Source organism: Melospiza georgiana, chromosome 18 (genome assembly GCF_028018845.1).
Source record: "Melospiza georgiana isolate bMelGeo1 chromosome 18, bMelGeo1.pri, whole genome shotgun sequence".
Lineage (NCBI taxonomy): Eukaryota > Metazoa > Chordata > Aves > Passeriformes > Passerellidae > Melospiza > Melospiza georgiana.
This window is the reverse complement of record NC_080447.1, coordinates 12,390,342-12,406,418: the sequence shown is the minus strand read 5'-3', so window position 1 is coordinate 12,406,418 and position 16,077 is coordinate 12,390,342. Positions and strand designations below refer to the sequence as shown.

Genomic DNA, 16,077 nt, shown 5'->3' with positions numbered 1-16,077 from the left:
GGGTCCCTGAGGGTGTCACTGCCGGGAGGTGTCCCGGTGTGTGTCACTGGCGGGAGATGTCCCGGTGCCGGGTCCCTGAGGGAGTCCTGGTGCCCGGAGGTGTCCCGGTGTGTGTCTCTGAGGGTGTCACTGCCAGGGGATGTCCCGATGCTGAGTCCCTGAGGATGTCCCGGTGCCGGGAGGTGTCTCGGTGCCGGGTCTCTGATGGTGTCGCGACCGGGAGCTGTCCCCGTGCTGGGTCCCTGAGGGTGTCCCTGCCGGGAGGTGTCCCGGTGTGTGTCTCTGAGGGTGTCCCGGTGTGTGTCCCTGAGGGTGTCCCTGCCGGGAGGTGTCCCGGTGTGTGTCCCTGAGGGTGTCCCGGTGTGTGTCCCTGAGGGTGTCCCTGCCGGGAGGTGTCTCGCTGCGTGTCACTGAGGGTGTCCCCGTCAGAAGGTGTCCCGGTGTGTGTCACTGAGGGTGTCCCCGTCAGAAGGTGTCCCGGTGTGTGTCACTGAGGGTGTCCCTGTCAGAAGGTGTCCCGGCGTGTGTCTCTGAGGGTGTCGCTGCCCAGGGCCTGGCGGGCGTTCGGGGCCGGCCCGGTTCCCGCCGTTTCGCCCTCACGGAAGCCGTTCCAGGCCCTCTCCGGCCCCATGCCGGTCGCGGGGCGGTGCCGGTGGCGGCGGGGCCGGAGGAGGCGGCTCCAGGTCCCCTCCCCGCGCCGCCGCTTCCGCCGCCGCCGCCGCCCTGAGCCGGGCGGGCCCGGCGGGGCCGAGCGGGCGGCGGGGCCGCCATGAAGCCGAGCGGAGGTGAGCGGGAGCCGGGCGGGGACACGGGGAGGGCTGGGGCTGTGAGGGTGACCGGGCTTTGGGGGGCTCTGGGGGTAACGGGGCTGTCCCGCCGCAGAGGAGCCGGTGCTGCTGGCGGAGCTGAAGCCGGGCCGGCCCCAGCGCTACGACTGGAAATCCAGCTGCGAGACCTGGAGCGTCGCCTTCTCCCCCGACGGGGCCTGGTTCGCCTGGTCCCAGGGACACTGCGTGGTCAAACTGATCCCGTGGCCCCTGGGAGAGGCCGAGCTGTGAGTGCGGAGTCATGGAATGGGTTGGGTTAAAAGGGACCCTAAAGCTCGTCCAGTGCCACCCCTGCCCATGCAGGGACATCCTCCACTGTCCCAGGGTGCTCCAAGCCCTGTCCAGCCTCGTCTTGGGCACTGCCAGGGATCCAGGGGCAGCCACAGCTGCTCTGGGCACCCTGTGCCAGGGCCTGCCCACCCTGCCAGGGAACAATTCCCAATTCCCAATATCCCACCCATCCCTGCCTTCTGGCAGTGGGAGACATTCCCTGTGTCCTGTCCCTCCATCCCTTGTCCCCAGTCCCTCTCCAGCTCTCCTGGAGCCCCTTCAGGCCCTGCCAGGGGCTCTGAGCTCTCCCTGGAGCCTTCTCCTCTCCAGGTGAGCACCCCCAGCTCTCCCAGCCTGGCTTCAGTCCCTGGAGCATCTCCTCCTCTGGTCTGACTCCATCAACTCCACATCCTTCTCATGCTGGGAACCCCAGGGCTGGGGCAGCCACAGCTGCAGGCGGTGTCTCATCTGAGTGGGGCAGAGGGGCAGAATTCCCCTCCTTTCCTGCTGCCCACATTGCGGTATCAGCCCAGGGAGTTTCAGCGGTGTCCTCCCGGTGCTGCTCTCCATCCATTCATTCCCCAGCTTGGATTGATCCCAGGGGTTGCCCAGTGTGGGGTGAGGATGGGTGCATGGAGCTGGGGGGTCTCGGGGTGAACACTCCCCCCATCCCTGCCTCCCTCCAGCGGCTGCAAAACCTCGGAGCGCAAGAGCCGGGGCGGCAAAGCGGAGACCTGGAGCCGTGGGGCAGCCAAGGAGAAGACTCTGGAGTGTGGGCAGATCGTGTGGGGCCTGGCCTTCAGTGCCTGGCCAGCAGCTGAGGATGGGGACACAGATCCTGCCTGTGCCGTGGGGCTTCCCTGCCTGGTCCTGGCCACCGGGCTCAACGATGGGCAGATCAAGGTGTGGGAGGTGCAGACAGGTGAGCAGCCCTCGCTGTCGTGGCTTCAGGCTGGCTGTCCCCTTGTTCCCCTGTGGAAGGAGATCCCATCTCCTCCCTTCCCCAATACCTGCCCTGTCCCAAGCAGGGCTGCAAGAATGCTCTGCCCCATTCCCCGTGGATGGATGGCACTGAGCCTGGCTCCTCTCTGCAGGGCACCTCCTCTTCAGCCTCTTGGGACACCAGGATGTTGTCAGGGACCTGAGCTTTGCTCCCAATGGAAGCCCCATCCTCGTGTCAGCCTCACGGGACAAGACCTTGCGCGTGTGGGACCTGAGCAGGGATGGTAGGAATGTGCAGGGATATCCCTGTGCTGGGTCAGGGAAGGGGGAGAAACCAATCTTGGGAGGGAAGGTGGTGAGAGGGGACCTTTGGGGACAATATTTGAGGCAGAAGGGGACAGCCATGTGACAGGGAGCAGAGTGTAACCTGGGAGATGCAGGAGGGCATTGCCTTGGGATTTACCCAGGGAATCCCCAGCCCAATGTGAATTCCCTCTGGGGAAAGGGAGGGAGAGCAGAGCCAAGGAGTCCCGTTCCCCTCTGGTGACACATTTCTGCTGTCCCCAGGGCGGCAGGTGCAGGTGCTGTCGGGCCACGTGCAGTGGGTGTACTGCTGCTCCATCTCCCCAGACTGCAGCATGCTCTGCTCTGCTGCTGGTGAGAAATCGGTGAGTCCTGCAGGATGGGAACTATTCCTGTACCTGCTGTGTCCCCAGAAACCCCCCTGGAGAAGGGCCAGGCCGTGCTACCCTGGCTCCTCAGGAGCTGGAAGCTGTGAGCAGAGCCCACGTGCTTTAACCCTTGGGATGCTCCCAGCCTGATCCCCTGCCCAAATCCCACAGGCCCTGCTGTGGAGCATGAGATCCTACACCCTCATCCGGAGGCTGGAGGGCCACCAGAGCAGCGTGGTGTCCTGTGACTTCTCCCCGGACTCTGCGCTCCTTGTCACCGCCTCCTACGACGCCTGTGTCATCATGTGGGACCCCTACACCGGGGAGCAGCTCAGGACACTGCGGTACAACCACCTGGGAGAGGACACAGCAATGCCAGGGGGGCTTTTAGGGCTGGATGTGGCTTTCCCTGCTGGATGGGCACAGCCACCACGTCTACACTGTGGTGTGGGACACTGTGGGACAGGCAGAGCAATGCCAGGGAGGTTTTTAGGGCTGGATGTGACTTTGCCCACTGGATGGGCACAGCCACCTTGTCTACACTGTGATATGGACCATGGGGACACTGTGGGACAGGACAGAGCAATGCCAGGGAGGTTTTTAGGGCTGGATGTGACTTTCCCTGCTGGATGGGCACAGCCACCTTGTCTACACTATGGGACAGGCAGAGCAATGCCAGGGAGATTTTTAGGGCTGGATGTGGCTTTGCCCACTGGATGGGCACAGCCACCTTGTCTACACTGTGATATGGACCATGGGGACACTGTGGGACAGGACAGAGCAATGCCAGGGAGGCTTTTAGGGCTGGATGTGGCTTTCCCTGCTGGATGGGCACAGCCACCATGTCTACACTGTGATATGGACCATGGGGACACTGCCAGGGAGGTTTTGGGGCTGGATGTGACTTTGCCCACTGGATGGGCACAGCCACCTTGTCTACACTGTGATATGGACCATGGGGACACTGTGGGACAGTGCCAGGGAGGTTTTTAGGGCTGGATGTGCCTTTCCCTTCCCTCTGAGCACAGCCATCACCACTCCTCTGCTTCCAGAGGCAGGAGGTGGGGGTCTGGCTTGCCAGGTTTGGTGGCTCTGCCAGCCCCAGCTGGGGAAGGGGCTGGTGGCAGCTCAGAGGTGACACTGGGATGTTGTCCCCACCCACAGCCACGTCCCGTTGCACTCCACGCTGGACTCCAGCAGTGAAATCCACACCAGCTCCCTGCGCTCCGTCTGCTTCTCCCCCGAGGGGCTGTACCTGGCCACGGTGGCAGATGACAGGTGAGTGAACCCCTGTGGGGACCCAGAGGAGACCAGAATGAAGCAGGAGCTCAGGAGGTGGGGAATAAATGCTCCAGATCCCCACCAATTCCTGGAATCAGGAGAAGGGTCAGGCCTGTGGGAACACCATGGCTGGGCTGTGACAAGGGGGGGTAGCAAGGTCAGGGTCCTGTCACCCTGAGCTGAGTCCTGTGTCCTCCTGGGTGCTGTGCCACCCTCAGCATGTCACTCACTCAGCAGGGGCCAGTCCTCCGTGGAACACTCCCATGGGAAGCAAATCCTTTTTTCTGTCTTTGGGTGATCCCAGAGGCTTTATTTTGGCAGCAGGCACTGCACTGTGTCCTCTCCCTTTCTCCACAGGCTCCTGAGGATCTGGGCCTTGGAGCTGAGGTCTCCAGTGGCCTTTGCCCCCATGACCAACGGTCTGTGCTGCATGTACTTCCCACATGGAGGATTCATTGCCACGGGGTGAGTAAACAGGAGAAGAGGGTGGAGAAGCACAGGGTTCCTTCTTCCTCCTGCAGCTCAGCAAATTCTGGCCTTCCCTGGGCATAGTTTTCCTGGGCTAGGGAACACATGCTCATTTGGGGACAGCTGGAATTCCTCGTGTCCCTCTGCCCTGAGCTCAGGGTTGTTTGTTTGGATCCCACTGCAGGACCAGGGATGGCCACGTGCAGTTCTGGACAGCCCCGAGGGTCCTCTCGTCGCTCAAGCACTTGTGCCGCAAAGCCCTGCGCACCTTCCTCACAACCTACCAGGTGCTGGCGCTGCCCATTCCCAGGAAGCTGAAGGAATTCCTCACTTACAGGACTTTTTAAGGCAGCAGGGAGAGCAGAGCATGGAGGTGAGCTCCAGGGCTCGGCCTGGGCTGGTGGCGCCGCAGGAACGCCGAGCTGTGAGCCAGGAGCGTCGCTGCTCCGTGGTTTTGGGGCTGTGGAGGGCTTTTTTTGGTGTCATAATACAAAAACCCAGCAAAATCCCACACAGAGCTGTGGTGGCCCTGCAGGGGACACGGGTGGGCCACAGGTCCCCCTGTCCCCTGCTGCCTGCTGGGTTGGGTCAGGTGCTTCTGCTTCTGAGTGCAATGGTGTGGGATGATGGTGGAACAGCTGCTGTGGGAGCAGAGCTGTTGTCACCTGCACAAATGTGGGGCTGAACCCCCCCAAACACCCACCTGGGAATGTCCCTCCATCCCGCTGGAGCGTGGGCTCTGCTGCTCTCCTGGCGTGGGCAGGAGTGGGACAAGCCCGAGCAGGTCTCAATAAATAAAAATTGATTCCTCATGATTTCCCTCCTGGCTCGCTCAGGTGACCTGGGAGTGCCTGGCACCGCCCTGGCTGCCAGGGAGGGGTGGCAGGGGTGTCCATCTGTGGGAAGAGGTGGCTTCACCCCACCCCCTGCCCCCATTCCTCTGTTGTTTTCTCTCCGAGCTGGAGCGTGGCACTCAATCAGCCAAATTCCCAGACATGCTGAGCATGCAGAAGTGTTTTGTTTGTCCCCATCCTCCAGCTTAGCTGGTGGCTGGAGCAACAGCACGTTCCCTTGTGTGCTGGCAGACTTTGTGGAGGGAATTCTCCTCCAGACATCACCAGGATGTTGTTTTTCCCTTGGGAACAGCTGAACACTGAAAGCTGGTGCACCCCTAACCCCCCAGCTCCTTTCAGGAGGGAAAATCAAAGACCAGTGCGACCTGCTGGGCTTTGGAGGCACCTGTATTTTCCCATTGGGAATAATGCTGAAAAACAACCTTTTTACCCTGACTGTGCGCTCAAGGCTTCCAAAAAGGATCTGGGAAGCTGCAGGAAGTGGCTCCAGGCATGGGGCTGATGGTCCTTCCCAAATCCAGCAGCAGATCCACCCGGCAGGATCAGGCTTCAGCCACCACCAGGTCCCTGGTGACCTGGAAGGCGGCGATGAGGGAGCTCAGCTGGATCTTCTCGCTGGTGCCAGCGGCCAGGCGGTACCTGGAGAGGGACCAAGGGCAGCTTTGGGGGTTTCCAGCATTATGTGTGCCCCCCACAGCCATGGGCTGTGTGCCAGCAGTGCCCAGTGACCACCAGGAGCCACCCCAGGGTCCCCACAGTGGGGCAGTGACACTTACTCGATGTCTGCCAGCTTGATCAGCAGCTGGATGCGGATGGAGGGGGGGAAGTCAACTGTGGAGAGAAGGAAACACTCAGTGAAGGCCAGGGGGAAGTTTGGCCTCTCCAGGATCATCTGGAGGCAGAGCCTTTCCCCACCTCTGTGCACGAAGAGATGGATCTCAGTGAGGATGTCCTGCAGGGCCAGGCCCTTCAGCGTCTTCAGCTCCATGATTTCTGGGATGAGAGCGAGTCAAGGCCTTGCTTCCAGGTGTTTCCCTGCCACATCCCACTCCTCATCTTACCAGCAAGCCCAAGAGCCTCCCCAGTGAGCAGCACCCACCCCAGAGGCCACAGAGATCCCTGGGAAGGAGCAGGATTTATCCCAGCTGGGAATGACCCCCTATTGGAAAAAAAAGGCTCCCAATATTCCCAGTTGGATTGTGCCTGGGCCAGTCTGACCCTCGCTGCTGGGCCAAAGGCAGCAACTGCGGTGTATCACCCCAGAGATACCTTGGCTTGCTGATGGTTGCAGCTGGGCACTGAACAAGTCCAGGCTTGTTAGGAACCCCGTTTACCTCAGGAGGAATGGCTTCAGGCAATGGTGAAGAGAAAAAGGAGAGGATTCTGCTGGAGGGTTTGATGTCCAGAGGTTTATTCCATGGTTACAGAGGTCTGAACATGAGGAACTGCTCCAACAGAATCCCGGCCGCATGCTCTGATCACCTTTTTAAGCTCAGGCACAGGGGAGGGGAGGTACAGGTGAGCCACCAACCAGGTGAGAGGGGCAGGGTCTCAGGGGAAGATGACACCCAGACAGGCCAATGACCCCTGGGCATAGGGGCATCCTTTGAACTTGACCAAGCACACGACGCCTTGCTGGAATGTTGAGCCTGATTGACAGGACTCACTCAGCATGGGGGCAAGGGGGAAGGGAGAGAGGTACAGGCACACCTGGGGAAGTGACCTGGAAGGCCAAAATGGGACATTACAGCACACCACAACAACCCCCAGGGTAGAGGATACTGCGGTAGGCCGTGGAAAAATCCTGGTTCAGCATCCAGTCGAGGATGTTGGCGATGTCAGACTTGAGGGGATGTCCCGTGCAGGTGTAAACGTTCTCCTCTGTCACCTTCCCAAAGGCCATGGAGGTGCTCTGAGGAAGAGGAGGGAACAGGGAGGATGAAGAAGCCCCTCCAGCTCAGCTGGCCCAGGGGCTGATGGCCACCTTCCCACCTGCAAGATATTGAGGGCCCTGCGCATGTCCCCACTCGAGAGGGTCACCAGAGCCTTCATGCCGTCCTCGGTCACGTCCACCCTGGAACACAGCACCAGGGAGTCCAGCCTGCTGCTCCTCCCTGGCAGGGCGTGGGGCACAGGGGGGATCCCCACTCACCCCTCCTCCTGGATGACGTGCTGCAGCCGCGGCACCATCAGCTCCGGGGTCAGGGGCCCGAAGCGGAAGCGGGTGCAGCGGGACTGCAGGGCAGGGATGATCTTGGAGAGGTAGTTACAGATGAGGCAGAACCGCGTGTTCTCTGTGAACTTCTCGATCACTGCCAAAAGGAGGGAGGGGAGGAGGGTCCTGGGGCTGCCTCGTCCTGATTCCCACCCTGTGAGGGCTGGATGAGGCCATGGCTGCCCACAGTGTGGGATTCCCATGGGGTTGGATTCCCTCACCTCTCCTCAGGGCATTCTGAGCGTCCTGGGTCATGGCATCGGCTTCATCCAGGATCACCAGCTTGAAGCCTTTCCTAAGAAAAGGCGGTTTTGGTGCTGGGATGGGATGTTTGTTCCCAGGCTGGCTCCTGAGAAGCCCTTCTTGCATCCTCACCCTCCCTGCTTGCTGGGCATGTTCCTGCCCTCCCAAATCCCCTTCCCAATCCAAGTGCCAGGGCAGGAGGGTGCCAAAGAGACGGGGAGTTTTGGGAAGCCCAGACCCACCACGTACTTAAAGATGGTCCTGGTGCTGGCAAAGCTCAGGATGGGCCCTCGGACGATGTCAATGCCCCGGTCATCGGAGGCGTTGAGCTGGAAGGGAACGGTGTGGATCCACATCCCTGCATCCCATTCCATCTCATCTAATTCCATCCCATCCCATCAATCCCATGGATCCCATCCCTTCCCTTCCCATTCTATCCTATCACATCCCATCCCTTTTCTTCCTAACCCTATCCCATTACTTCCCATCCATTCTCCTTCCATCCCACTCCATCCCTTCCCATTCTATTCTCCTCATCCTTTCTCTCATGCTTTCTCTTCCCATCCCATCCCATCCCATAGATCCCATCCCATCCTTTCCCATCCCATAGATCCCATCCCATGGATCCCATCCCATCCCATCCCATCCCAATCCCATAGATCCCATCCCATGGATCCCATCCCATCCCATCCCATCCCATCCCATCCCATCCCATCCCATCCCATAGATCCCATCCCATCCCATAGATCCCATCCCATCCCAATCCCATGGATCCCATCCCATCCCATCCCATCCCATCCCATCCCATCCCATCCCATCCCATCCCATCCCATCCCATCCCATCCCATCCCATAGATCCCATCCCATCCCATAGATCCCATCCCATCCCAATCCCATGGATCCCATCCCATCCCATCCCATCCCATCCCATCCCATCCCATCCCATCCCATCCCATCCCATCCCAATCCCATGGATCCCATCCCATCCCAATCCCATGGATCCCATCCCACGGATCCCATCCCATCCCATCCCATGGATCCCATCCCAATCCCATGGATCCCATCCCAATCCCACCCCACCGTGTTCCCGCTCACCTCCAGCACCATGGAGCCGAACTCCCGCTCCCGGTAGAGCTGCCGGGCGCAGGCCAGGATGGTGGATGTCTTCCCGGTACCGGGCGGCCCATAGAGGAGCAGATGGGGGAGCCGGTCCTCGCTGATGAAGCGCTGCACTGCGGGATAACGGGATAATGGGATAACAGCGGGATAACAGCGGGATAACGGAGCTGGGAGACAGCCGGGACAGGCGGGGGGGTCACCGCGCGGGGAGGGATTAACTACCGGTGCTGAGGATGTCCCGGTGAGATACCAGCTCGGACAGCGCCTGCGGACGGTACTTCTCCACCCTGCAGCGGGGAAGGAAAGGAGAGGGCAGTGAGCGCCGGGGCAGCTCCCGCCGCGTTACCCCGGTATCTCGGTGTCCCGGTGCGCCCCCGCTCCCGGCCGTACCACGGCAGGTTCGCGCTGCCCGCCGGCGCCATCTTGGGAAGTCTCGCGAGAGCTCCGCCTGGCGCGCGAGAGCTGCGGGGCGGGGCCGGCCTGAGGGGGCGGGCGGGACCCGGCGGAGCGGGGAAATCCCGGCCCTGCCCGAATCCCGGGATCCCGGGGATAACTGCGCTGGGAATGCCGTCCCAGCCCTTAACCACCCTCACAGGGAGCAATTCCTGCTCAGTATCCCATCCATCCCTGCCCTCTGGCACTGGGAGCCATTCCCTGTGTCCTGTCCCTCCATCCCTTGTCCCCAGCCCCTCTCCAGCTCTCCTGGAGCCCCTTCAGGCCCTGCAAGGGGCTCTGAGCTCTCCCTGGAGCCTTCTCCTCTCCAGGTGAGGACCCCCAGCTCTCCCAGCCTGGCTCCAGCCCTCAGAGCATCTCCATGGCCTCCTCTGGGCTCTCTCCAGCAGCTCCAGGTCCCTCCTGTGCTGTGCCCCAGTGTTCCCACTGGGATCTCACCTGAGTGGAGAGGGAGAATCCCCCCATCCTGCTGTCCCTGGAACGAGTGACCTTTAAGGACCCTTCCAACCCAAGCCATTCCATGATTCTGTGATTGTGGGGAGACCATGGTGCCGATGTTCACCAGCAATCCTGGGCACATCATGGCAGCAGGAATTGCTGGATCAAAGTTTTGGGAAAACACAGCGCACCTGCCCTCAGAACACCGATGGGATGAGAGGGGCACCTTTGGGTGCAGAGACACCTGAGGAGAGGAGATCTGGGATCCTCCCAGTGCGACAGGAGCAGCAAACTCCAGAGGTGGCTGCCAGCACAAAGTGCCTTTATCCCGGTCCCTGCTGCTTCCCAGCGCCTCTGGAAAAGCCCTGGAGCCTCCTTTAGAGAAGGAGTTTAGAAGGCAGAATCAGCCCAGGCTGCTGGAGCAATGCTCCACTGCTGTTCTGATCCCAGAAAGGAAAGCAGGCAGGAGTAAGAGGCACTGGCCTGAAAAGCACAGGTGGAGTGTGCATGGGAAGCAATCCATTGGGAAGCAGAGATACAGGGCAGGCAAAAAATCCCTATAGAAGTGCTATTACTGACAAGGGAAGTGAAAACATCAGGAGCTCCAGGCTGGATCCTATAAAACCCCAAAAATCTGCTGGAGGGCAGCTGCTTTCCTTGGCTTTTCCCCATTTTTTTCCCCTGCAGCCCCATAAAGGAAAGCAGGAGCTGGAGGCTGAGGGCAGCAGCCTCAGCTGTCCCTCTGGGCACGTGACAGCCGTGACAGATGGCCCTTCCCTTCGGAGCCTCCAGGTCCTTCCCGAGCACCTGGGAACAGCCGGGAGCTGGGATTTTCCTGCACCTCCTGGATCCAGAGCTGCTGCTCTCCCCGTGGATCTGCCTTTGCTTGGGGTGGCTCTTGTCCTCCTACATGGTTTTTTCCAGGTGTTTCCCCATCATTAATAAATCCTGGCTCCAGAGCAGGGAAAATCTTTGGGGTGTTGTTTAATGGGGTTAAACTGGTGGGTGTGTGCCCCTGGGATGGCCCTGATTTCCCTCCTGGCTGGAGATGAGGGGACTGAGGTGGTGGGACAGAGGTAGCGGTGACAGAGCTGATGGGACAGGGAAGGTGGGACAGGCAAGGTGGTGACAGTGTTGATGGGACAGAGATGATGGGGACAGGGATGATGGGACAGAGGTGATGGGATGGAGATGATGGGATAGGGAAGGTGGGACAGAGGTGATGGGGACAGGGATGATGGGACAGGGGGACGGTGACAGGAATGAGGGTGATGGAGATGAGGAGACAGATGATGGGGCAGTTGTGATGGTGACAGAGGTGGTGACAAGGATGATGGGACAGAGATGATAGTGACAGGGTTGAAGGGACAGAGATGATGGTGACAGAAATGATGGTGACAGGGATGATGACAGAGGTAATGGTGGCAGGGATGATGGGGACAGGGATGGTAGGACGGAGGTGATGGGACAGAGGTTATGGTGACAGGGTTGAAGGGACAGGGATGATGACAGGGATGATGGGACAGGATGGTGGGGACAGAGATGATGGTGACAGGGGTGATGGGGACACAGATAATGGGATGGAGGTGATGGGAACAGGGTTGAAGGGACAGGGATGATGATGACAGAGGTGATGATGACAGGGATGATGGACAGGATGGTGAGGACAGAGATGATGGTGGCAGGGATGAAGGTGACAGGGATGATGGAGACAAGGATGATGGTGACAGGATTGAAGGGACAAAGATGATGGTGACAGGGATGATAGGACAGAGATGATGACAGAGGTGATGGGACAGAGGTGATGGTGACAGGGTTGAAGGGACAGGATGGTGGGGACAGAGATGATGGTGACAGGGATGATAGGACAGAGATGATGACAGAGGTGATGGGACAGAGGTGATGGTGACAGGGATGATAGGACAGAGATGATGACAGAGGTGATGGGACAGAGGTGATGGTGACAGGGATGATAGGACAGAGGTTATGGGACAGGGATGACAGGACAGAGGTGATGGGACAGAGATGCTCTTCCACAGAGGATTAAACAGGTGCTGCCTGAGAGCTGAAATCCCAGGGGTGCCCCCACCCCATGTGGAGCTGGAGAAGTTCTTTGCCATATTAATAACCAGGAAATCCCAATGCTGATACCCAAAGGAGCAGCTCACCCCAAGCTGGAGCAATGAACCCTCATGGGGGGGTTTTGGGGGAATTAGGTGGGAAACCCCTGGTGTGGTGCAATGGTGTTGGTTTGCCAGGGTGGAGTGGCCATGCCAGGGTGTTCCCTCTCCCTTGCCAGCAGGATGTCATGCCTGGAAGAGCACCTTTGGCACTGAGGGAACATTAACCCAGTTTGCAGACTCTGAGTCACTCCAAATTCTTTTCTCATCATGGACAAAACCCACAGAAGTCAATTAAAATATTACCAGATATTTTTATATGGACTGATTGTGCCATTCCCACTGCCTGGAATGTTCATCCACCTCTCAGACCATGGCCAGCTCCAAGCACGGGAGCTATCCCATAGGCTGCTGTAGGGATTTGTGGGAAGGATGAGGTTTGGTGGACACCCAACATCCCTGCAGCTGCAGGCTTTTGGGATGGGTGCTTTTATCCCAGTGGAGTCTTCCTGCTTGTAATTTATTTCATATTTCCCTTCCCTTCCCTTCCCTTCCCTTCCCTTCCCTTCCCTTCCCTTCCCTTCCCTTCCCTTCCCTTCCCTTCCCTTCCCTTCCCTTCCCTTCCCTTCCCTTCCCTTCCCTTCCCTTCCCTTCCCTTCCCTTCCCTTCCCTTCCCTTCCCTTCCCTTCCCTTCCCTTCCCTTCCCTTCCCTTCCCTTCCCTTCCCTTCCCTTCCCTTCCCTTCCCTTCCCTTCCCTTCCCTGGCAGTATTTGATGTCACAGCCAGCCTTGGGGACAGGACAGAAAAGGGACATCCCAGCTTGGGGATGAGCCTGGAAATTAAAAACTTAAAATTTCTAATTAAAAAAAAAAGGCAAAAAAAATCAGCAATTTCCCAGCTTTTTAGCCACATCCCAACTCGGAGGGAGTTGGCCACTGTGGGCACAGATGAAGCCATTGGGAATTTGGCTTTGTGCCCCCCGGAGCTGGGAGGGGCTGGCATCGGGATGCCAGCTGGGAATGAAGTCACACATCCAGCGGCAGGGAGGTCACAGCTCTGAGGACGCTGTGCCTGGAGCAGGTGAAGGCTCTGGGAGCACCATCCCGGCTCCGTCTCTCCAGAATAATTCCCGAGTGTTGGCCAGGCTTGGCCTCCATTGCCCCAGAGCAAGAACCCCCCGTGCCCCTGAACCCCCCCAGTGCCCCAGACCCTCCAATGTCCCAGACCCTCCAATGCTCCCCCAAACACCCCAGATCCTCCAGTGTCCCAGACCCCTCCATTTCCCCAGATCTCCCAGTGCTCCAGACCCTCCAATGCCCCCTCCAGTGCCCCAGATCCTCCCAGTGCCCCAGACCTTCCCATTTCCCCAGAGCCCCCCATTTCCATTCTCCATCTCTGCCCCAGCCCCCATGATGCCCCATTTCCTCCCATTACCTCAGGTCCCCCACATTCCCCAGCCCCTGTTATCCCCCCAATGCCCCCACCACCCCATTTCCAGCCCCCCCTCATTTCCCCAGCCCCCCAATGTCCAAGTCCCCCTTCCTCATTTACTCCCCATTACCCCAGACCCCCCCAATTATCCCAGACCCCCATTTCCATCCCTCCCATTATCCCAGACCCCAATTTCAATCCCCCTCATCCTCCCTGCCCTCTTGCCCCCTGGTGCTCCCCTCCTGTCCCATTCCTGGGGTCACGGGGACTGGGATGAGCATGGATGGACTGGAGGGATGGGGATGGGAACAGGGATGGGGGAGAGGGATGGGGGAGAGGGATGGGGAAATTCCTGTGAGGATGGGGAGGTGTTTGAATGGGGGATGGGGATGGAAGGGTGGTGATGAGGATGGAGAGATGTGGAGGTTTGAGGCATGGGGTGGATGGGGACAGGGATGGGTGGTGATGAGAATGGGGGTGCTGATGAGGATGAGGTGGGGATGGTGGGATGGTGGGAAGTGCGGGGGCTGGGGGTGATGAAGATGGGGGGTGACGATGAAGATGGAAAGGTGATGGGGGTGATAGGGTTAGGGGTGATGAGGATGGGGGTATTGATAAAGTAGGGGGGTGTTAAGAGGATGGGGGTGTGGGTGAGGGGGCATAGGGATAGTGGGAAGATGATGGGGAGGAGGTGATGGGATTGGGGGTGATGAGGATGGAGGTGTTGATAAGGTTGGGGGGATGTTGATGAGGATGGGGGTCTGAGCAAGGGGGGGATATGGGAAGGTGATGGGATGGGAGTGATGGGGTTAGGGGTGATGACAATGTTGGGGGGATATTGATGGAGGGGGGGTGATGATGAGGATGAGGAGGTGTGGGGGTGATGGGGCTGGGGGTGATGATAAAGCTGGAGGGATGGTGATAAGCTTGGGGGGGGTGTGTTGATGACAATGGGGATGTTGATAAGGTTGGGGGGGATGTCGATAAGCTTGGGGGGGTGTGTTGCTGACGATGGGGATGTTGATAAGGTTGGGGGGGATGTCGATAAGGTTGGGGGGGGTGTGTTGATGACAATGGGGATGTTGATAAGGTTGATAAGCTTGGGGGGGTGTGTTGCTGACGATGGGGGTGTCGATGAGGTTGCAGGGGTGCCGAAGATGGTGCGGGGGTGCTGATGCTGGTGCTGACGGGGGTGAGCGCGCTGATGCGCGTGTGGGTGCGGGGGCGATGCGGACGCCGCGGCGCTGCCGGGCCCGGGGCTGCCGGCCCGGGGGTGTGCGGGGGTTCCCGCGCGGAGCGGCGCGCAGCGAGCGCGGCCCCGCGGAGCCGGAGCGCGCCGCCCCCGCCCCCGCCCCGCCGCGCCCGGGGGGGGGGTAGCGGCGGCGGCGCCGCGCTGACGGCTCGGTGGGCACCGCGATGCTGCGGGCCGCGGCCGAGCGGGGCTGAGCGGCGGCGGGGGCCGGCGAGCGGAGCCGAGCGGAGGGGGGGCCGCGGCGGCGGCGGCGGCGGGCGGAGGGGAGGGCGGGCGGGCGGGGGGGGGGGGGGGCGGCGAGCGATGGATGAGGACAACATGACGAGGAGCGAGGAGCAGGAGCTGAGTCTGCAGAAGGCGCTGCAGCAGTGCGAGCTGGTCCAGAACATGATCGACATCAGCATCTCCAACCTGGAGGGGCTCCGCACCAAGTGCGCCGCCTCCAACGACCTCACGCAGAAGGAGATCCGCACCCTGGAGGTACGGGCCCGCCGACCCCCCCCAGCATCAACACCCCCCCATCGGTCTCCCCCCCACCCCCCCCGGGCCGCGGCGGGTTCCCCCGCGGCGCTGCGGTGCGCCCGAGTGAGGCTGCGCGCTCTGCAGGTGGCCCCGAGGTGGGTCCGGGACCACCGAGCCCTGCTGCCGGCACCCCCCAGGGCCGCCCGGCCACGGCCGCAGCGCCCCGGTATCCCCCGGCATCCTCCCGGTATCCCCCGGCATCCCCCGGCCCGGCCGCGTCCCTCCCCCGGCTTCCACCGCCCGGCAGGCGGCATCCCCCGGCCCACCTGCATCCATCCCCGGCCCACCTGCATCCATCCCCGGCCCACCTGCATCCATCCCCGGCCCACCTGGATCTCCCGGCCCACCTGGATCCCCCGGCCCACCTGCATCCATCCCCCGGCCCACCTGCATCCATCCCCGGTATCCCCTGGCATCCCCCGGCCCACCTGCATCCATCCCCCGGCCCACCTGCATCCATCCCTGGCCCACCTGGATCCTCCGGCCCACCTGCATCCATCCCCCGGCCCACCTGCATCCATCCCCGGCCCACCTGCATCCATCCCCCGGCCCACCTGCATCCATCCCCCGGCCCACCTGCATCCATCCCCGGCCCATCTGGATCTCCCGGCCCACCTGCATCCATCCCCGGCCCACCTGCATCCCCTCCCCCTTCCTGCATCCCCCGGCCCGGCCCCATCCCTTCCTCCAGGTTCCTGCTCTGTCCCTTCCACCTCCCTGCATCCCATCGGCCCACCTGCACCCCTGCTGCCTGCATCCCTTTCCCTGGACTGCATCCCTTCGGCCCACCTGCATTCCTTGTGGCAGGCTGCATCCCACGGGCCTGGCTGCATCCCTTCCAGCAGGCAGCATCCCCTCAGCCCACCTGCATCCCTTCCACGGGGCTGCATCCCCTGGGCCTGGCTGCATCCCCTTCCCTGAGCTCCATCCCCTCAGCCCACCTGCATCCCTTCCACGGGGCTGCATCCCCT

General features: G+C 60.9%; 3 protein-coding genes across 7 annotated transcripts in view; 2 read left to right on the top strand and 1 right to left on the bottom strand.

Moving 5' to 3' along the window:
- The first annotated feature begins 713 nt into the window (after positions 1-713).
- WSB2 (WD repeat and SOCS box containing 2) lies at positions 714-5,274 on the top strand. Its single transcript, XM_058037290.1, has 9 exons — positions 714-785; positions 883-1,054; positions 1,784-2,019; positions 2,192-2,323; positions 2,607-2,707; positions 2,882-3,054; positions 3,875-3,988; positions 4,349-4,456; positions 4,644-5,274. The coding sequence occupies exons 1-9, from the start codon at positions 770-772 to the stop codon at positions 4,804-4,806; spliced, it is 1,215 nt and encodes a 404-aa protein (XP_057893273.1). The 5' UTR covers positions 714-769; the 3' UTR covers positions 4,807-5,274.
- A 408-nt stretch (positions 5,275-5,682) lies between these two features.
- RFC5 (replication factor C subunit 5) lies at positions 5,683-9,344 on the bottom strand. 3 transcript variants are annotated; one of them, XM_058037293.1, is made up of 11 exons: positions 9,281-9,343; positions 9,113-9,177; positions 8,867-9,003; positions 8,021-8,100; positions 7,750-7,823; positions 7,466-7,625; positions 7,306-7,387; positions 7,096-7,225; positions 6,229-6,306; positions 6,090-6,144; positions 5,683-5,952 (listed from the first exon to the last, which is right to left on the bottom strand). In XM_058037293.1, the coding sequence occupies exons 1-11, from the start codon at positions 9,310-9,312 to the stop codon at positions 5,856-5,858; spliced, it is 990 nt and encodes a 329-aa protein (XP_057893276.1). In that variant the 5' UTR covers positions 9,313-9,343; the 3' UTR covers positions 5,683-5,855. The 3 variants fall into 3 exon arrangements, with proteins under 3 accessions (XP_057893276.1, XP_057893275.1, XP_057893277.1); XM_058037292.1 differs by having other exon boundaries at positions 6,090-6,306; positions 9,281-9,344; XM_058037294.1 differs by lacking the exons at positions 5,683-5,952; positions 6,090-6,144; positions 6,229-6,306 and adding an exon at positions 6,330-6,458 and having other exon boundaries at positions 7,067-7,225.
- Positions 9,345-14,881: 5,537 nt separating this feature from the next.
- KSR2 (kinase suppressor of ras 2) overlaps positions 14,882-16,077 on the top strand; it is an 87,396-nt gene continuing 86,200 nt past the window's right edge. For all 3 annotated transcript variants that reach the window (XM_058036723.1, XM_058036721.1, XM_058036722.1), the window contains exon 1: positions 14,882-15,064. In XM_058036723.1, the coding sequence (XP_057892706.1) occupies positions 14,888-15,064 (177 nt within the window). In that variant the 5' untranslated portion in view covers positions 14,882-14,887. The remainder of the gene's footprint in view (positions 15,065-16,077) is intronic.

Bases quoted from the DNA above. Each gene is read 5' to 3' on its own strand.
- WSB2 (XM_058037290.1), top strand. The intron at 2,708-2,881 runs GTGAGTCCTGCA...CAAATCCCACAG, and splicing joins CTGCTGCTGGTGAGAAATCG to GCCCTGCTGTGGAGCATGAG. The intron at 3,055-3,874 runs GTACAACCACCT...CCCCACCCACAG, and splicing joins GAGCAGCTCAGGACACTGCG to CCACGTCCCGTTGCACTCCA.
- RFC5 (XM_058037292.1), bottom strand. From the start codon at position 9,312: ATGGCGCCGGCGGGCAGCGCGAACCTGCCGTG. The intron at 7,388-7,465 runs GTGAGTGGGGAT...GCTGTGTTCCAG, and splicing joins CACGTCATCCAGGAGGAGGG to GGTGGACGTGACCGAGGACG. The intron at 6,307-7,095 runs GTATCCTCTACC...CTCTCATCCCAG, and splicing joins TTTTTCCACGGCCTACCGCA to AAATCATGGAGCTGAAGACG.